The sequence below is a fragment of the Pithys albifrons genome, chromosome 2, assembly GCF_047495875.1.
Source record: "Pithys albifrons albifrons isolate INPA30051 chromosome 2, PitAlb_v1, whole genome shotgun sequence".
In the NCBI taxonomy this organism is placed as follows: domain Eukaryota; kingdom Metazoa; phylum Chordata; class Aves; order Passeriformes; family Thamnophilidae; genus Pithys; species Pithys albifrons.
Window position 1 is genome coordinate 7,726,676 of NC_092459.1, and position 17,856 is coordinate 7,744,531.

The following is a 17,856-nucleotide window of genomic DNA, read 5'->3' on the forward strand; positions in this document are numbered from 1 at the left end:
CATTTATTTTCTTTTTAAATTGAAATTAGTAAACTGGCTAGGAAGCAGGAAAAACATGAGCAACCAGCTCCACTGGTGCCTCTAATGTGTTGGTGAGGAAAAGAGAGCTAATGTGATCCTACACTGTGCGTCTAGGAACAAGTGAATAGGTTACAGAGGCTGAATATTACCTCTCCATATGACAATTAATAAAAAGGTTGTCAAGGCAATGTGCAAAATAAGAGACGCCAAAAATTGCACGAGACCTGGTGGAAATGCCTCTTGGTGAGAAACAGAGTTTTAATATCTTTTATTTATCAGAAGTGTGCTTAAGAGGTAACATATTTGTGACACTAAAGAACTTTCTCAGGAGGAGCACAGCAGCTATGAGAAGGATATCTCTGTCAGAGCAAGTCACAGAAGTCAGTGGTAGGAAACCACAAGATAACATTAAGTCAGCAATAAGATGCAGGCTTTTTCACGTGGAGGGTGACTAAACATAAGAAGAAACCAATGGAGGATGTGGTGGATGCAGTGTTTTTCAGACCTTCATGTGTCCAGATCAAAGTGGAAGATCCTCTTCAGATACAGAGGTTATGTGAGCACATCTAGGGAACACTGTGGCCTTGGATACCCAGATCGCATGAGGATGTGATACTGCCTGAACACTGAAGTGAAAGCCACACTTTTATCAGTGGATGCATAATCATACATTTTCGACACTAAAGCCTCCCTGAGGGTAATGATCACTTCTCTCCAGCGTGTCAGCTGCATCTCTCTGAGTGCTGTTTTTGATAGCAATAAATTGTGTGTCATCACTCATTTACTTGATGTTCACTGTGTCGTGTGCCAGTGTGGAATAAAGCAAGGAGCAACACTTATCTTGATTTTAGGAGACTTCCTTGTAGACATCATGTTCCTGTAAAAATGCACATGTGCTGCTGATCACTGATGAACAGACCTAGGAAGTTTTGAAAGCAAGAGCTTGAACTGCTTGTCAAAAGAAACAGGAAATTACCAGCTGGTTTCCCAGACAGCTGGATCCAAGACACAGGCTGAACATCACTGAGAATAAATAAGCATGTTAAGAACATAATAAAGCCCTGTCTTCTGCTGCTAAACAAATCCACTTTTTTTAATTCTATAAAATATTTATAATAATATGTTGTAGGTTGCACTCACCTTTTTATGTGAGTGTAAGGAAATAAATTTTCCTGCCAGACTCCCAAATCACCACTGCTGATGAAATGTGTAGAAAGCCTAAAGATGCTGCTGTATATTCATGCAGCTCTGCACAGGCTTCCACCCAGGGGAAGAGTGGGTGCTAAGGGTGCAAAAGTGACTTGGGGTGCTTAACAGCTTCCTTTTGAATTGTTCGACACGGATGCAAACTTCTCTGCCCTCGGGAAAGCTAACTAAATCCTTTATGTCTTCTGCTTTGCTCTCAAGGCCTTTGATTTTATCTTTAAACTAGCAGTGTTTATGGTTCTCAAGATGATCGTGTTCTGCTAAACAAGTTCCTTTGTCCCATAGTGTTTCTGACAAATCTGCTAGTGAAACAATTTCACTATTCAGTAACTTTAGTTTTGCCTCCAACTTTTTTTCTGTCCCCTTTGAACTGACACTACTGCATTAATGCATGCTCTGGCTCTGCCTGCCATGCATGTCATTGCTATAGCCCATTAAAAGCAGTTGCAGCCGTGCTTGCCACTGGCTTCCTCCTTCCTTTGAAGCCGTTTTCTTTGACTGGTCTTAATTAATGTATAAGCTGGGAAAGTGCCTTCTTTCCTCCTTTCAAGATGTTTTTGTTTCTTTGTTTTAATTTCATGTCTTCGGCTGAATAGATTTTTCCAGTATGTTCTTTATGAAAATGAAAGGGAAATTGAAGCTTACACAACTTTTTTATTGGTGAAAGAAACCCAGGCCATGGTTTTTCTTTGACTGCATTACCATTGCGTGCTTTTTGACTCCATTTCTTCTCTCTATTCAGGAAGGCCAAGTAACATGATTAAAGTCCTCTTCCAACTCAAAGACTTTGACAGCAAACAAAGATGGATCACTTACCAACCAAATGAATCATGTACAGGAAACTAAGGCAAGTGTTAAACATATTTACTAGGGGAATCAGTTAAGAATGGTATGCTGAAGATCTGCAATTAATTAACAGCAGTTCCCTGTACTGAAACAAGAGATTGAAAAGCTATTAGATAATTAGTAAAATTCTATAAAGCTGCATTCCTCAAAGCAGCCACAGATGCTGAAAGGAAATGCCGGACTGCTAGGCCAGATACCAACTTGTCAAACAATTAATCATCTTATTTAATGGCAAATACCTGGCCACGTGGGCAACTGTGCAAAAGAGCTGAATAGTCCGAACAGATGGAGCACTCCTCTCTCATTACTGGTTATTGTCGCGCTGCTGCCAGGCATGCAGCAAGCACCTTCCTCAGTTTCCTCATTCACAGGCTAAGCAAGCTCAGTAGTTCATCTGCTTTATGCATGTCCACGGAAGGTCACCAGTGCATTAAGGCTTCCGACAGGAGGAAACATGGGAGAAGCTTATGAACCGCACAAATTTGTGATGAATACAACTCCTGCACATCAACACATGAACTTTAGTACAGATGTCCCCCTGTAAAGAAGTGGGTTGTGAGACCATCTCAGCCTGTAAATGAGGTTCATTAGAGCAGAACAGGAGGGTCGCAGCCGGCCGAGCAGAACAGGAGGGTCGCAGCCGGCAGAGCCCGGCGGCAGGAGCCGACTGGGGGACACCTCCTCGCTCAGCATTTCATTGCCCAGGAATGCCTGAAACAGAGACCTGAGCTTTCATCTCAGCCACATCCAAACATCCTCCAGCCCGTGTCGGCACAGTGCTCACAAGGAAAGCCTCCCATCTGCGGGCTAAGAAACTGGCTACCGAAAGGAGAGCTGCCCTGTGTTGCTTACACCAGTAGAAACCCCCTGTCTTCCATGCAGTGACCTCAAATACCCGTAAGTCTCAGAGAGAGTAAAGTGAAGCCTTGTGATTTCATTAGAAGGGTCTGTTCTGAAAAACCTGGGCAGCACCAATGGCTTCTCAAAGGGAAGACACATCTCTTTCTCTGCCCTTACTCAAGGCTTTCTGAGCAGCTGTTAGAAGCAAAACTCTCCTGCCTTCTTTCAGATACAGCTTTCTGAACTCAGTTAAAGGAGGCTGATTAAAGAGTATTAAATGCTGCCAAGCAGTCTACTCACTGCCCCTCAAAAGGTGTTTTTGCTGGGGCAGTTTAACAGCTTCCTTCTTCTATCTCTGACTTTTTTAAAATTACTAATTTTTTTGTCACATCTGTTGCTGTTGATTAAACAGGAGCAGTGTCAGAGCAGGACATTTCTCTTGGCTTCCGTGAGTGAATTCTTAAGTCTACTGCTAATATAGCAGGTCAGAAACTTATTAATTTCTGTGAAATATTATTAAACAATCATTTAATTCCTAACTTTTTTGGAAAGTGTAATTTTTTAACAATTCAGTAGAAAATTGAAATAAAAACTATGCTTTCATTTCCGTTGGAAAACTCTGGTTTGCCTTTACTATGAAAACTGTCCAAGCCAAATTCAGGTGGTTTTTTTTCCTAATTGCCTTATGTTTTTGTCAAAATCAAACAGCTTTAATGAAACATTTAAGCATTAATAAGACTGAATTTTTCTCCACAAAAGTTCCCAAAGCCTACCTTCATCACTTCAGCACCTTGAATGACTAACTCTGCATGCAGAAGCAGACAGGTTTGAACAGGACCCATCAGGCATTAGCGGCTGCACCATTTTATCAGTGAACACCCACCAAATTCTTATCTACAGCAAATAGGTGATTCCCACTCCTGATTATTGGAGTTTCTGTCCAAGTCTGAATGGAGAACAACTCCCCATCTCACATTTGTAATTAGTTTATGTCACACATAAATAGAAAAATATTTTCTCAGGCTTGCAGTAAAATATCAGGCTTCACATATAACATGACATGACAATAATTTGTGCTACTTTCATAGAACAATAGTGTAAGAGATATGCTCATAAATAAAACTGTGATAATACTACCAAAAAAGTCTAACATGATGATAATCTCTTTGAAAATAAATGCCATTAGAGGCCAGCTGCTCTAATTGCCTTTATTGAAGAAAAAAAGGAATGGCGCAAAGCAGTAATCTCATAGTCAATTAAATAATGCTGACTCTTGAAATGTCTTTCAGCTTATGTTTCCCCAGGAAAATAAAAGCAAACTAATTTAGATGAGCTGAAAGTAGTGAATTTATTTATGATCCAAGGTAGAGATTGTACACTTTTTACAGCTCAGAACTCAAGATACGTATCTTCGTTTTATGAACAGAGAAATCAAGATAGGGGAAAAATAAAAGACAAGTATCTAAACTAATCACATAACTGCCATTTTTGACTTCAGGGGAAGTCCCCCAGTCTCTGACATTTGCACATGATGGAGCTCCATTACCAGCTCAGGGCTCCAGATGGGTACAAGACAGACATATTCCCATAAGAAATCACTATCAGGGCTAGGAACAAAACCACTCAAATTCCTGAGGTTTCAGACCACCAGATTAGTCAGTGCTGACCTTTAGAAGATAGGCAGTATGAGACACAGACAGAAAATGGTAACTTGTGGGATTCATGTTTAAAGAGAAGCTTCTCATTCCAACAACAGTATTTGAAGCACCACTATACCCCCACATCTCTCTCTTATGTATTTTCTCCCTCCCTCCCCAAATCTTCTTCTCCCCATAAAGCCATCAGCACATCATTTAATCAACAATTATCCTGCATTTTGTGTGGAAATTTCTAGAGTGCTTTAACACCTTATGGTGCTTTCAAAACCAAAACTTGTTTAGGATGAATTGGAATTAGGCCTAGGACATGGGAATAACAAATCTTTCATCCCTGCAGAGTTATTAATCCAACGGAAGGATGGATAATGAGCCTTCCCCATTGCTATCTTTTCCATGGATATGTGTTTGAGCTTGAACTCCAGCACTTGGATCCACACTCAGGAGAGACTAGTCCCTGCTGGGTGTAATACAAAGCCATGACAGATAAAAGATACCCCTCTACCAGCCCCTTGTCTGCCTTGGGTTTACACAACCATAACTTTTCATGCTGCTCTAGTTAAATAAGCTTTATTTGCTATCTTATTTTGTAGTAATGGCCCCTAGTGAGCGCCACTGAATTTGTGACAGGTGTGAGATGCAACCATGCTGAGACACCCTTCTGAATGAGTGGCTTACTCCTTCTGTTCACTGCTATTCACTGCTTATTTATTACTCGGAGGTTGTCGCTCTAGATGAGCCAAGATAAAACTCAACTTGTCACTGAAGCTCAGTCACTTTGAAAAAAGTCTTTCTGAGAGCATCACCTGCACTTATTCATCAGGTGGGTGGAAAAATTTCCCATCCGGCACAGCAAAGAGTTTGTGGGTCCGGCGCTCTGCTCAGGGTTCTGCGGGCGGCGTTGAACTGCTATTTCCGAGGATCAGCCCGAAATGAGAGCACATCACGCGCTGCGTTACATGGCAGTGCTTGTCATCATCACAGGAATGGTGCTCGACAACGACATGTTTGTAACGGTGCTTGACAACCGAAGTACATCCCTAAAAACTCTTCTGTCTAGACTGGGGAATTTTGCAGAAAAGCATCACTTGCGAACATCCTTGCATACCCCGGTCCTCGGCGAAACATCTGCTCTCAAACTAATGCCGGCGGCCGCAGCTCTGCTTCTTCGAGCCGCATCGCATCCTCCTTTCGTCATGTACCACTTCCATAGGGAAGACCCATTCTTCAGTGCATTAACCCTTTCCTGCCCCTGGGCCAGCCCCACGCCGCGATCGGCCGCGCCCGGGGGGTCCCGCTCCCGCCCTCCCCGCACGGCTCACCCGCCCTCCCGGCCGAGCCCTTCGCGACGAGGCTCCCGTAAGCACCGACGTGTCCGCACCCCGCGGCTCCCCCCGCATCCCCCGCCCCGGCCGGCCGGTCCCCCCGCCCGCGCGGCTCCGCAGCCGCACTGGTGCCTCTCCGGACGGCGGCGAGCGCGGCTCCGGCACCAACTTTGGGAGCGGAGCGGAGCGGAGCATCCCCGTGCGGGGAGCGGCGCGGCCATGCTGGGGCCGGCGGCGCGGCTGGCGCTGGGCGCGGAGGAGCTGCCGGGGCGCCTGCTGGCGCTGCTCTGGCCGGTTCTGGTGCTGGCAGCCGCCGCGGCCGCGCTGATGGTCCTGCGGGGGCTGCGGGGCCGACGGGTCGCGCCGGGACCCCCCCGCCGCCGCGCCGCCGGGGAGGCGCAGGAGGAGGAAGAGGAGGAGGATGAGGAGGAGGATGGCCCCGCGGGTACCGGCGGCCGGGCGGCCGGGGCGCTGCCGGCGCGGCAGCCGGAGGAACAAAGGCGCACGGCGCAGGTAGGTTCGTGGCGGGGGTCGCGCATGGCCCGGTCCTCCGGACGGGACGAGCATCCTTCGCTCTCTCCTCCCCAGCACCTTTTCATCCTGTCTGTCGTGCAGAGAACAGCACTGCAAGCAGCTCGGTCTGCACCCTCTGCTCCCGGCCCCACCGGGCTGCTGCCACCCCATTTCATCCCATCTCATCCAGTCCCTCCTAGATAGGCACCTTCCCGAACCTCTCTGTGTGATTTAGCGGTGAGGGGCTCAGCAGTCCTCGCTGAGCCCTGTGCTGCTATCAAGATGATAGTGCAAGACAGCAGGTTGCCCAAGCACCGGCTGGGGAATTCTGGCACTGGCCTTTCATCTGCTGCTTTGTCTAACAGCATAACTCCATATGGGATTCATCCTCTTTGCAGGGAATTTAGAAAACTCCAGTTAATGCCCATCACATTCAGGAGTACGCAAGAACAGTATCAGTACTATGGTGTTAATACAATGTGCTAATAATTTATACTTAGTCCAAATCAAAGCTGTGTTGTTCTTGCATTGATGCATGGTACTGGCTGTGAGCTGATGACCATGGCCACCCTGTTGAATATATGCTGTGAGTTTGATTTGATGCACAGTGTTGAAGTTTCCATATGACATTGTCATGACTGTGTCACTCTGACATGCTGTAAACTGTCTGTAGCAGAAAATCTCAGCGTAAATTACAGAAAACAATTTCATTGAGGCACTGTAATATGTAAAGTAAAGCTCTCAGGACGACATACGAAACATACATATGTACTTAAAATTAATACACCAAGCTTTTCTGAACATTTTAATCTGTTACAGTTATCTCCTAGGTCTCATTTCTGATAAAGACAAAATGAATTTGCAGGGTTTATTTTAAATTGTGCTACAAAATAAGTAGGTTTGTTCCTCAGGAACAAAAATGTGTCAGGCTTTCCATCATAACACTGTTTTTCAGAGATTTATTATTTTGTTCTGGAAGTTTTAACTTTTAGTTGTATTATAGTTATATTTGAATAGACTAATCCATTTTACGGCATTTTATCTTTCATCAGTAAGAGCAGAATCTTGGCCTGACAACACAGGTATCCTGAATTAATAAAGAACAATTAAATCAAAAAGCAGTCCAAACAGAGCTGCCTGTGTTAAGGGGTGAAGAGGCATTTCAGTAACAATTTTATTATAGCGTTATAATTATCAATACTAGATAACTTGAGTTGGCCACAGAACGAGTGAAAATTTTCCAGAACTACCAAATATTGGAGGCAGTGCAGGACAGAAAGGAGGAACATCCACCTGGTCTTATTTCTGATAAAGACAAACAAAGTGTGCTATCATATAAGTGGTCTTGTTTCTCATGAACAGAAATGTGTCAGAGACAGGGCAGGTGCTGCAATGGTGATGGGGTTATTTGTTCAATTTAGATAGATCTTTTCTAGTCAGAGATGCTGCATCTCACAGGCCTGAGTAACAGAAACCAATGAAGAGGAGGGATAAACTGAAGGGATAATTTCTTTACAGTCATCCACAGTTTCTGCCATTAATCTCACCTTTTCCTGCACTGAGTGATTCCTACTCCTTAAGGGCTGCACTTCAACAGTTGCATTTGCACAAAGTAGCATCATCCTCTATATGAGTCCCACTGATTATTGCTCAGAGTATGGAAAACATGGTCCTGAGGAGGTGGGGGATGAGAAGAGGATGATCAAGAAAAACAACTTCAAAGATCCTAAAAAGAGATAACCCAGGGAAAACCTCTTACATACTGAAATGAAAAATGGAGGTTGTCCTTCTATGACAATACCCTGCCCTTTCTCTTCTCTATTTGTCTCTTTTGTTTTCTTCCCTCCCCTGCCAGCCCCCTCCCCCTTCTCCACTGCTTCTTGTCATTTCCCATCATGTTATCTCTCTTCGGAACATCATACCCTTAAGGCAAAAACTTTACCTCCTTATGTAAGTGTAAAATGCTGCATGCTGCTTTGGCACTTGGCTGATGCAAGGATGCCAGAACAGCAAAACACCTTTGACATGCTGAAATTTGCTTATGAAAATCTCCACCAAGGCAGCATCAGAGATACTGTTAATGACAAAGCCTCCCATCAACAGGCATGACCGATGCCATAAGCTGGGGTGCACAGGTATTACCAGACCCGAGCCCTTCTCTGCTGCCTGCTGAGGTATGAAGCCAAGAGATGAATCACCTCCAGTGCTCAGGTGTGTTTATACATCCCAGCAGCCAAACATCTGCATATCCTAGAGTGGTGATTAAGTCAAGATCTTAATTAAAAGAAACTAGGTGGTTAATTATTTTTTCGATTTGGGAATGCATGTTTGCCAGTGATTCCCAGTCACTGCCCCATGGGTGGGCTGTGAGACTGCCTTCCTGCAGAATCTGTTTTTACACACCTACAGTTGTCTGATGTAGGACTGATCTTCCCTCTGTGTTCCCCTACCCACCATAGCAATAGGCAGCCAGCACCCAGAAGCTGAAGGTGCCCTCAGCTTTCTGCAGAGCTCCCTCCCCCTGCACCTCCCAGCCACAGCCCAGCCTGCCACCTCCATCTAAAACTCTCCCAGGTCCAAGTCACTAAAATGCAACAGTCCATGACTGTGTTAGTGTCTCCCAGTGCCAGTGCTGCTGGCAGGCAGCGTTCATGCTTTTCATCTCATTACCCGTTAACTTTACATATAGCAGAGTGAGAGGCTGGAGTGATGACTAGTCCTAGAGCAGGCTGTGCACTGGTAGACCCAGACTTAATGGTTTCCACAGCCCATGTGAGGTAAGTCTGTTGAACAAACTTTCAAGAATCATAGAATGGTTTGTGTTGGAAGAGGACCTTGAACACCATCTAGGTCCAACTGGCTACCGTGGGCAGGGACACCTTCAACTAGACCAGGTTGCTTAGAGCCCCATCCATCCTGGCCTTGAACATTTCCAGGGATGGGGCCTCCACAGTGTCCCTGGGCAACCTGTTCTAGTGCCTCACCGTGTTTACAATAAATAATTTTTTCCTAATATCAAATCTAAACCTACTCTCTTTCAATTTTAATCCATTTCCTTTTGTCCTGTCCTTAGATGTCCTTGTAAATAGTTGTGCCCCATCTTTCCTGTAAGTTCCCTTCGGGTACTGGAAGGCCTTAATTAGATCCCTGTTCTGGTTTAGGAGTGGCACTTACAATTCAGTGCCCCCACCAACATCCTCCAAACCATGTGCCTCTCTCTTTGCTTACCTGATTTTCCTCCCCCTCTCCTTCCCTTTTGTGGTGGGATGGAGAGAAGAATTGGAGGCACAAAAGGCACAGATCATGAGTTAAGAACAATTTACTCGAAACAGCAATGAGATAAGAAAATTAACAGTAATAGCAACAATACTATTGACAGAGGGTACAAGAAAAGAAACTATTCACACAACAGTAGACAATACTAGACAGTTCCCTCCGCCATCCTTACTTGACTGGAAGGGACCCCTTCTCCCTGAAAGAGAGTTGCTTTCCCCCACCCCCAGCAATGACATGAGGTGCTTTAGAATAACCTCCATGTCCTGGGCATACCAGTTCCTGGCTCCTGCAAAAAATTAAGCCCGTCCTGCCTGGAACCAGGCGAGTCACCCTGAAGGCTTCTCTTTTTCAGACTGAACAATCCCAATTCTCTCAGCCTTTCCATATAGGAGAGGTGCTGCATGTTTCTGTTGCATCTGGTGGTCTCTGAACTCACTCCAACAGATCCATGTCCTTCCTGTGTTGGGCACCCCAGGGCTGGATGCAGCACTGCAGGTGAGGTCTCACCAGAGAGGAGTAAAGGGTCAGAATCATGTCGCTCAGCCTGCTGCCCACACTGTTTTGGATGCAGCCCAGGATATGTTTGGCTTTCTGGGCTGCAGGTGCACATTGCCAGCTCATGTCCAGTCTCTCATCCACCCCTTTGTTTAAATGCATGCATGGTCTCCACACAATCATACAAGCACATTTGGAATGTGATCTCATTATGCATCACACATAACAAGTTATGTTCTGGCTGTTACACATACAAAAAAACCCCCTAGAAATGATGCTGGAGGGTGTTTAGTCCTTTTCAGGATAGCCTCTTCCCTAATTTCTTTTTGGAAGTTGCTAAATGGACTTACTGGAAGCCAAGTGATCCGAACGGGATTGCTATTGAGTGTTGGGGTTTCCGTTTATTCAAAGCTTTCGGGTTTTTCTGCAGATTGGTCAGTTCTAAATAAGAGCTTTTTTTACAAATGTAGTGACTCCTAAAAATTGTAGGCAACGTCTAAAAGTCTATAATATCTGATACATAAAAAGCTCTCTGCTTTTCAGAAGTGTCTTTATAAAGTGGAGATACTTTCTGCCTCTTGCAGGGATTGCTTAACAGTACCAGAACTAAAGATCCATCCCCTCCTCTCCAGAGATTTGCAGATAGACCTTTCTTTTGCCTTTTCAGGTTACACAGTATTCTTCATGCCAAAGCAACACAGTTGCACAATTATTTTTGTACAGCTGTCTTGGATGAGAATTTGATTTTGAAAGTAACCTGGAAAGTGTTGGAGTTAGGGAATTGCCTCCTTAAAATGGAGCCTTTATCTGTTGTCGGCATGGTACTCTAATTAATCAGAATAACAGATCCCAAGAAATTGATATCTTCATCCCTCCTCGCAGCAGTGGTTTTAATCCACTCACACTGGGGAAACTCCTTCCCCAGGTATCTTTCTTTCCCCAGATGATAAGGGCAGCTGAACTGAACCTTGTCAGCTCCTCATGTTTATGGCTGCTGTGTATGGCTTCTCATGTGTCCTGGGAGGGCTGGCCAGCAGGAGGACATGTAATGTAGGCAGCATCATATTAGGGCTGCTGCTTCAATTTTTCTCTTGAAATTGCTTTTGAATATGAATGGCTACAACTTCACTTCTGGCCCCCAGTTCATGTCATCAACCTGTGTTTGTGCTCAGGGGGTTCCTCTGGGGCAACTTCATCCCTGAGAATATGTGCAGAGGAACAGGTTTTCTGTGCTGATGGTCCAGATCCTTTTCCACAAGATTCTTGGAGCATCCATTTGATGGGAGCACTATCCCTTTCTTTTCTACGTGAGGTGCCTTAAGTGAAGGGGAAAAGTTCAGGTATTCCTGGTCTGTATTTCTCATATTATTCTGTCTATTCATTGTGTGTTTCCCATGTAAATTTTCCTTCCAACAGATTGTTCTTTCCTACTTGAAACACATTTGTCTGAAGTGATTTTGTTAGGAAAAACTTTGCATTAACACATATCAATAATAGCTATTAAAAATGAAATTATTAGTAATTACAGTATTGATCACAAACCAAGATCTTGCTCTCTTTTTCCTCCCCTTTGCAGTTTTATGTGTAATGTTGTGAGCGGCCATGACCCAAAGAACTTCCTTTATCCTCTTCCACCATTTGTGAAAAGCCCTCAGTTCCCTTTGCTAATGAACCAGCTATGGAGGATTTTTTGGCTTCCCATTGCCACCTTAGCAGAAATTGCTATTGTGTTATCCTTTCTCTAGTTGTTAGGACTGAATGAATAATTTTGTTTGAAGCTGATACTTTCCTGTCTCTCTAGTGGCTTCTGCCTCTGCCTAAACCCCATCCTTTCTCCTCTGACAAATGCAGGCTTGTTCTTTCCCATTCACCTGGTTCCCATTGGTTTAGGGAATAAGTATACCAGAGCAAAGTCCATCATCAGCACAAGCCCATGTGGCAAAGCCAGGCTGGCCAGGGAGTCTGCTTCCATTTATGAAAATCTGGATCAGAAGTAATGAAACCCGGGGCTGGTTTATTTCCCAACACATTTGGCACGCGGGTTGCTCACTGTCTGCGGGTGGAGCACTATGAGCTGCTGTCTGGCCACAGCAGTGCTTGGGTTTGCTCACCCTGTGTCTGAGCCCCCACTTCTGTGCACCAGAGACACGAATCCATCTGCAGAGAGCAAACATCAGACTGCAAGGGGTGCTGCAAATATCCTAGTTATAGTACAGAGTGTAGGGAGCAAAGACCAGATCTCACAAAGGGTGCTGAGGGAGATGAAGACCTTGTTGAACATCTACTGAGAAAGCTGAAGAGTGCAGTGACGCCTTGTTCAATATAACCCAGCATGTTTAAAGGATGTTATGCAGTGCCCTGGTTAGAAATTCCTTTCCTTTTTGTTCTTTTGTCCTCCCCCCTCTCTTATTTTTTTAATTTAGTGCATTTTGGTGTTGCTTTTGTCATACCAGTACTGCCTTTTGGCCTAAATCCCCCACACTTATTTTATGTTTTAACATAAAGTGAAAAAAATTAGTTTTTTTCACTGGAAATGAACACTAAGAAACAATTTAATTGAAGTATTTCTTAAATCTGGAAATGGTTTTGTGTTCATAGACCCCCTGCCAGAACGGGGTAGTTTTGCTTCCTTTCATTTCCAGTGACCAACCCACTTAATTTGAGTTTTCTGAAAGTGGTAGCTGAAAACAATTTTCTGAATCTTTATTCATGTTCTTAAATTAATTCCCTGATTTCCAATGTGTGAAGCATATAATAGCTCCCCTTGGGTTTCATAGGCTGAGTTTATTTTGTCTTAGTATCCCTCTACTGGGCAAACCTTTCCATGCCTCCCAAAGGAAGGCAATTTTAACCACCTTCCCCAAGAGGGACAAAGGGCAAGTAGAGAACCTGAAGCTGATATTCACATAATTTTTAATTAATCCTCTGACCATTTCGTGGCACTGAGATGTGAAAACAGGCTGTCTGATCTGACACTTACAGAGGTGTTGGGTTTTATAAAATGACTAGTCTAGCAAAACTATTGAAATGCATAAAGGTAAGTCTCTAGGGGTACAGCTTTATGGCTTCAAATACAAAGTTTATATACTAATGATTAAAGTCAGTGTTTTGTAGAATTTGGAGACCTATCACTTTGCTTCCTTTCTTTGTGACTTTATGTAGAACTATATTAACAGCATAAAAGAAATTAAACACAAGCTCAAGAGAATCCATATGAAATTGCTAGTTTCAGAGTAATCATCAGAATTATAACCTTAGGTTACACAAAAAGGGAAAAAAAGGCAGGGGGTGGGGGGGGAAATCCTGTTCTACTGTGTCATGAAGCAAATGGCCATGAACTAAAAATAATCTTTCTATTGTTCCACAGAATGTGACTAGAAATTAACATGTTAAGTCTTATTCCACTAAAAGTCCTGATTCTGTTTGTCTGCATATATTTAATGTATTTGGAATTGCACTGATGACTTTATAAAATCACGTAATGGGGTGGGTTTAAATGTGTTCTCCCTGTAAAAAACTACATTTTTCATTGAGAAAAAAATTACTGCAACAATATTCATTTCTTTTTAATGATTCCATTAGGTTAAATGCAATAAAATAATGAAAATTCCTTTTTGCTTTTCAGAATGGCCAAACGGCATGATAAAGAGGCATGACTAATCCCCTACCCTAAGGGCTTCGAAAGGGAAGAATAGGGTAGGGTGGGGTTCCTCAACCACACAGACAGCTTACTGCCTGAAAAGGGGTTGGATAAAAGCAGGATTTAATAGAAAAGGTCAGGCTAACATAATACCTTTCCACTGAAAGGAAGTAGAACTCAGTAAAAATTCTTGGTGATGAAAAAAAGGGAGGTGCTGCTATTACTGAAGGATGGTGGAGAAGCAACGAATATTTCAGGCTTGAAAGAAGAGCACCACCACAGTAGTGGGCTGTTTGGTGAGCATCAGTGGTCAGATTTGATATTTCTTTGCACTTAGCTGCTCATTAGGAAGGATGCAACAAGGTTCAGGAGTCCCAGGTGGGTACTTAGGGCTGAGCAGTCGGTCAGTCGTCATGAAGACCTCTGGGATATAGTAAATGAGTGTCAACAATATATTTTTAACCTCTTAGTCAGTAGTGGAGAGAGAGGGGGATATTTGTCTGGCAGATGAAATAACAAATGTTGTGCTTGTCTGGTAAAAGCATGCAGCAGTCAGGTTGGCAAAGAGCTCAAACAAAGTGCTGCAATTTTTCCAGCTTCTTGCTTGCTGTCACTTATATGGAGAGAAGGTCTAGGAACATGATCCTGTCCCAGCTGAGACAAGTCTGTCAGAGTCAATATAGTTTCCATCTTCCCTAATCCTCTGTTGCACTCAACATTTTCCCTCTGGAGTTCTTCCTGCCTGTGTCAGGGCTCTGTACAGCCTCGGGCTGTGCTCCCTTATGGCAGTCTGTGACAGGAAGGCAGTTGCGTGTCCTTAATCTTGACATCTCCTCATCTCTGCCGGTAGTCCATTATGTTTGCAGAAGCATCTCGATGTAAGGAGAGGCTAATAGGAGATGGGATGTCTCTTATCCTCTGTGTCTAAAAGAAGGCAAGAGTGCATCCTGCTCCTTCCCTCATAAGTTGACACTGCTGTTTCTGTGCCCATGGTGGCAGTCTTGCTCTAAGTGCCTTCATTTGGGAGGTCCACTTACAAAGCCTTTAGAAAATGGTGAAGATTTCATTGTGGAAACTGGGAAGTCACCAGGGTTTAATGAGTTTGGGAAGGAATATTGCACTTACCCAGTCATCCCTTCTTGTATTGATCACAAATTCAGGTTTCCCAAAATCCTCTGTCATATAGTGGAAAGTCACCTCCCCCCATATTCCATTTTGTGTAGGAATTGTTCTTCACTAAAACGTGATCTATTTGTATTTTCACACATTAAAATGGACAGAAGTGCATGTTGAGAAAGAAGTAGTGTGAACTCAAGATCTTCCATATCTACATGGTTCAAACTTTTAGCAAAATGCCCCTGGCTTTGTATTTTTGTCCCACATCATATGTGAGAGGCTGCTTCCCTCCCTGCTGCAGGTGGAGTGGGATTTTTCCCTTGAGCAGAGCAGGAGATGGAAAATGGTTTCTTTTGTGGTGGGGTTTATGGAGTGCCCCCAGTAAATGAACCTGAGAGTCTTCGATGAGAGTTGTCTGCTCGTGGGAAAACCAGAAATGGCCTTACTGGCTATTACAAAATCTCGCTGGATTTTAACACAGAAGTAATTATTTTGCTAGTGAATACTCAGAAGAATATAATTGTAACAATTAAATTGTTTGCAATTGACAGCAAAGAGAGATGGAAGAGATGTGGACCACTTTGGTTTAAGCTTGTAATGTGAAGCTGGTGGAATTAATTACTGATACAACAGGCAGGGAGTTTGCCTCCTTTTCCTGCAATATTTTACTGGAAGAACTAGAATTGATATTGCCTGTGTGCAAAGTCCACAATTCTGGGGCTTCCCCTCCTAATTGTGGTGCATCAGATGAACACACGTGCCTGCTGTGTCCATGTCCACCACGGGCTTGTAACTGGTCTGGGACTTCAAGGAAGCACCTGCAGGGATGAAGCATTTGCCAGCATGCAGGTGCCTGTCGTGCTGCCTTTAATTTGCACTTCAAGCCAGACCTTTCTGAGACTTGTCAAAAATAGCTCTAAAATCCCCAAAATACCAAAGAGATGAGCACCACCAGTCTGAAGGACTGCAGCCCCACTTGGTCTGCCGGGAACAGGCGTGGGCAGTCACCCAGGGGATTTTATTTGCTGGTAACTAATCACTTCCACAATGTCTCATGGGCGGAGATGACATGTGAGAGGGGTGGGGAGGAGTAGACAGTGGGAAGCATCAGCAGACTTCCCAAGAGGACTGTGGACAACTGAAGCCACTTCAATACCAGCCTGTGAGAGGGTGCCTCCTGTCTCCAGCTCTGAGCTGCAGCCAGAGGAGTTTCACTCCTGGCACAGCTGCCTTCACCTGCCACTGGCAGAGGAGAATGGATCAAGGACCAGGGTGACAGCCTAGGTTAGACTCCCTGCTGAAAGCTGTGGTTTCAGCTAGCAGCCCAACAGGTCTGATGGGGCTGGAGGAAGCCTGGGCTGCACTGGACAGCAGCTGCATTGCACAAGGAGAGCAACCTGGGGCGGGAGAGGAGTGCCATACATTCAGCAACGAGCTGCAGTGTGGAAACAGTCACCTGTTTCCAGGCTGCTGGGGAAACAGGCACCCGTGGAAGGAGGTTTTGCCTTGTCTTGGATGCTGCTGGCTCTGCATACTGTGCAGTGGCCCTTGCTGGCACAGCCCCTGCTGTCTCAGCTGCAGATTTCCACCCTCCCACCTCTGTAGCTGGAGGCTGGCCATTGCCAGGGAATTCTGAGACAGCTGAGACATTAATCAAACTGTAATTTGAAAAGTCCTTAAACTTTCATGGTTTACTTTTACAGGCTCTAGATAGGATAAAAGCTATTGTTTTAGTTGGTCAGATAGACTCGATGAGGTCCACCCCAACCAGTAAACAAGAATTAAAATAAGCCTTCTCCTGTCTATGCTGTTTTTTTTAAGACAGGCTTACCCTATTTGAAAAACAACTTTGATCCTAGACAAATCTTAGGATAAACCACAAATATGTCTGCTTTGGAATAAATCTATGTGGAGTTTCTGGATTTACATTCATAAAGGCTTAGCTAACACTAATTAATTTAGAATAAATTACTCCAATTGGAACAAAGCCACAAATTCTAGCCCAGATTTGTACAGGAGTCTATTTAGGTATGTCTTTAGCTGTGTCTTTTGGACTATTATATGTTTTATAGGAAGGTATTTAAATAGTTATATGTATATACATACACACGCATATATATACATTCCATAATGTATTTTTTGTTGTCTGTCTTCTAGGTTCCAGTGAATGGCCAGGTTATCACATCAGACAATATCAGAGAGAAGAAGCTCCTCAAGGTACCATCAAGAGTTTTGGAGTTTATTTGTTGTCTTTCAAGAGACAGTTGTTTTAAGAATGTTCCCTTTTTTAAGGTAATTTGCACTTCTGGGTGCTGGTGCACTCAAGAGATGACTTAGAACTAAGATCATGTAATTTTCTGGCACAGTCACTCTGCAGTACTTCTCATTGTCACCACAAGTGGGATGGTCTTGTCATCCAAGCCCAAGAGTGTGTACTGGCATCTCCTGTATTTCATTTCTAGCTCTGATGGGGGACAATTCCTTGGATCTGTTTAAGGGTTTTTGGGCATTGAGCACTTGTACTGGTGTGGAGGAAAGGGTCAATGCTAAGACACTTACAAGTATTTATATCAATTTCCAAGTTGCCCAGAGAAGCTGTGGATCCCCCATCCCTGGAAGTATTTAAGGTCAGGTTGGATGGGGCTTTGAGCAACCTGATCTAGGGAAAGGTGTCCCTGTCCATGGCAGGGGTGCGGGAACTGAATGATCTTTAAGGTCCCTTCCAAACCATTCTGTGATCTTAAGTGAGAAGAAGCCCATGAGCCTGGGCAGGGAACCATGTTTCTGGCAGGGGTTTGCCACCTTGGAAAAGTCAAGAACCAATGTGTTTAAACTAGAACATTCAAAACTGAAGGCTTAAGTTAGCTCTGCTGTTCATCAAGCTGTATGAAATGGCCTCGGCTAATCCTGTGCCCTTCCAGAA

General features: G+C 44.1%; 1 protein-coding gene across 1 annotated transcript in view; it reads left to right on the forward strand.

Moving 5' to 3' along the window:
* Window positions 1-5,997: 5,997 nt before the first annotated feature.
* Window positions 5,998-17,856, forward strand: part of LOC139668255 (protein LYRIC-like) — a 30,222-nt gene continuing 18,363 nt past the window's right edge. The window contains exons 1-2 of the mRNA XM_071547787.1: window positions 5,998-6,406; window positions 17,091-17,150. Coding sequence (XP_071403888.1) covers window positions 6,113-6,406; window positions 17,091-17,150 — 354 coding nt within the window. The 5' untranslated portion in view covers window positions 5,998-6,112. The remainder of the gene's footprint in view (window positions 6,407-17,090; window positions 17,151-17,856) is intronic.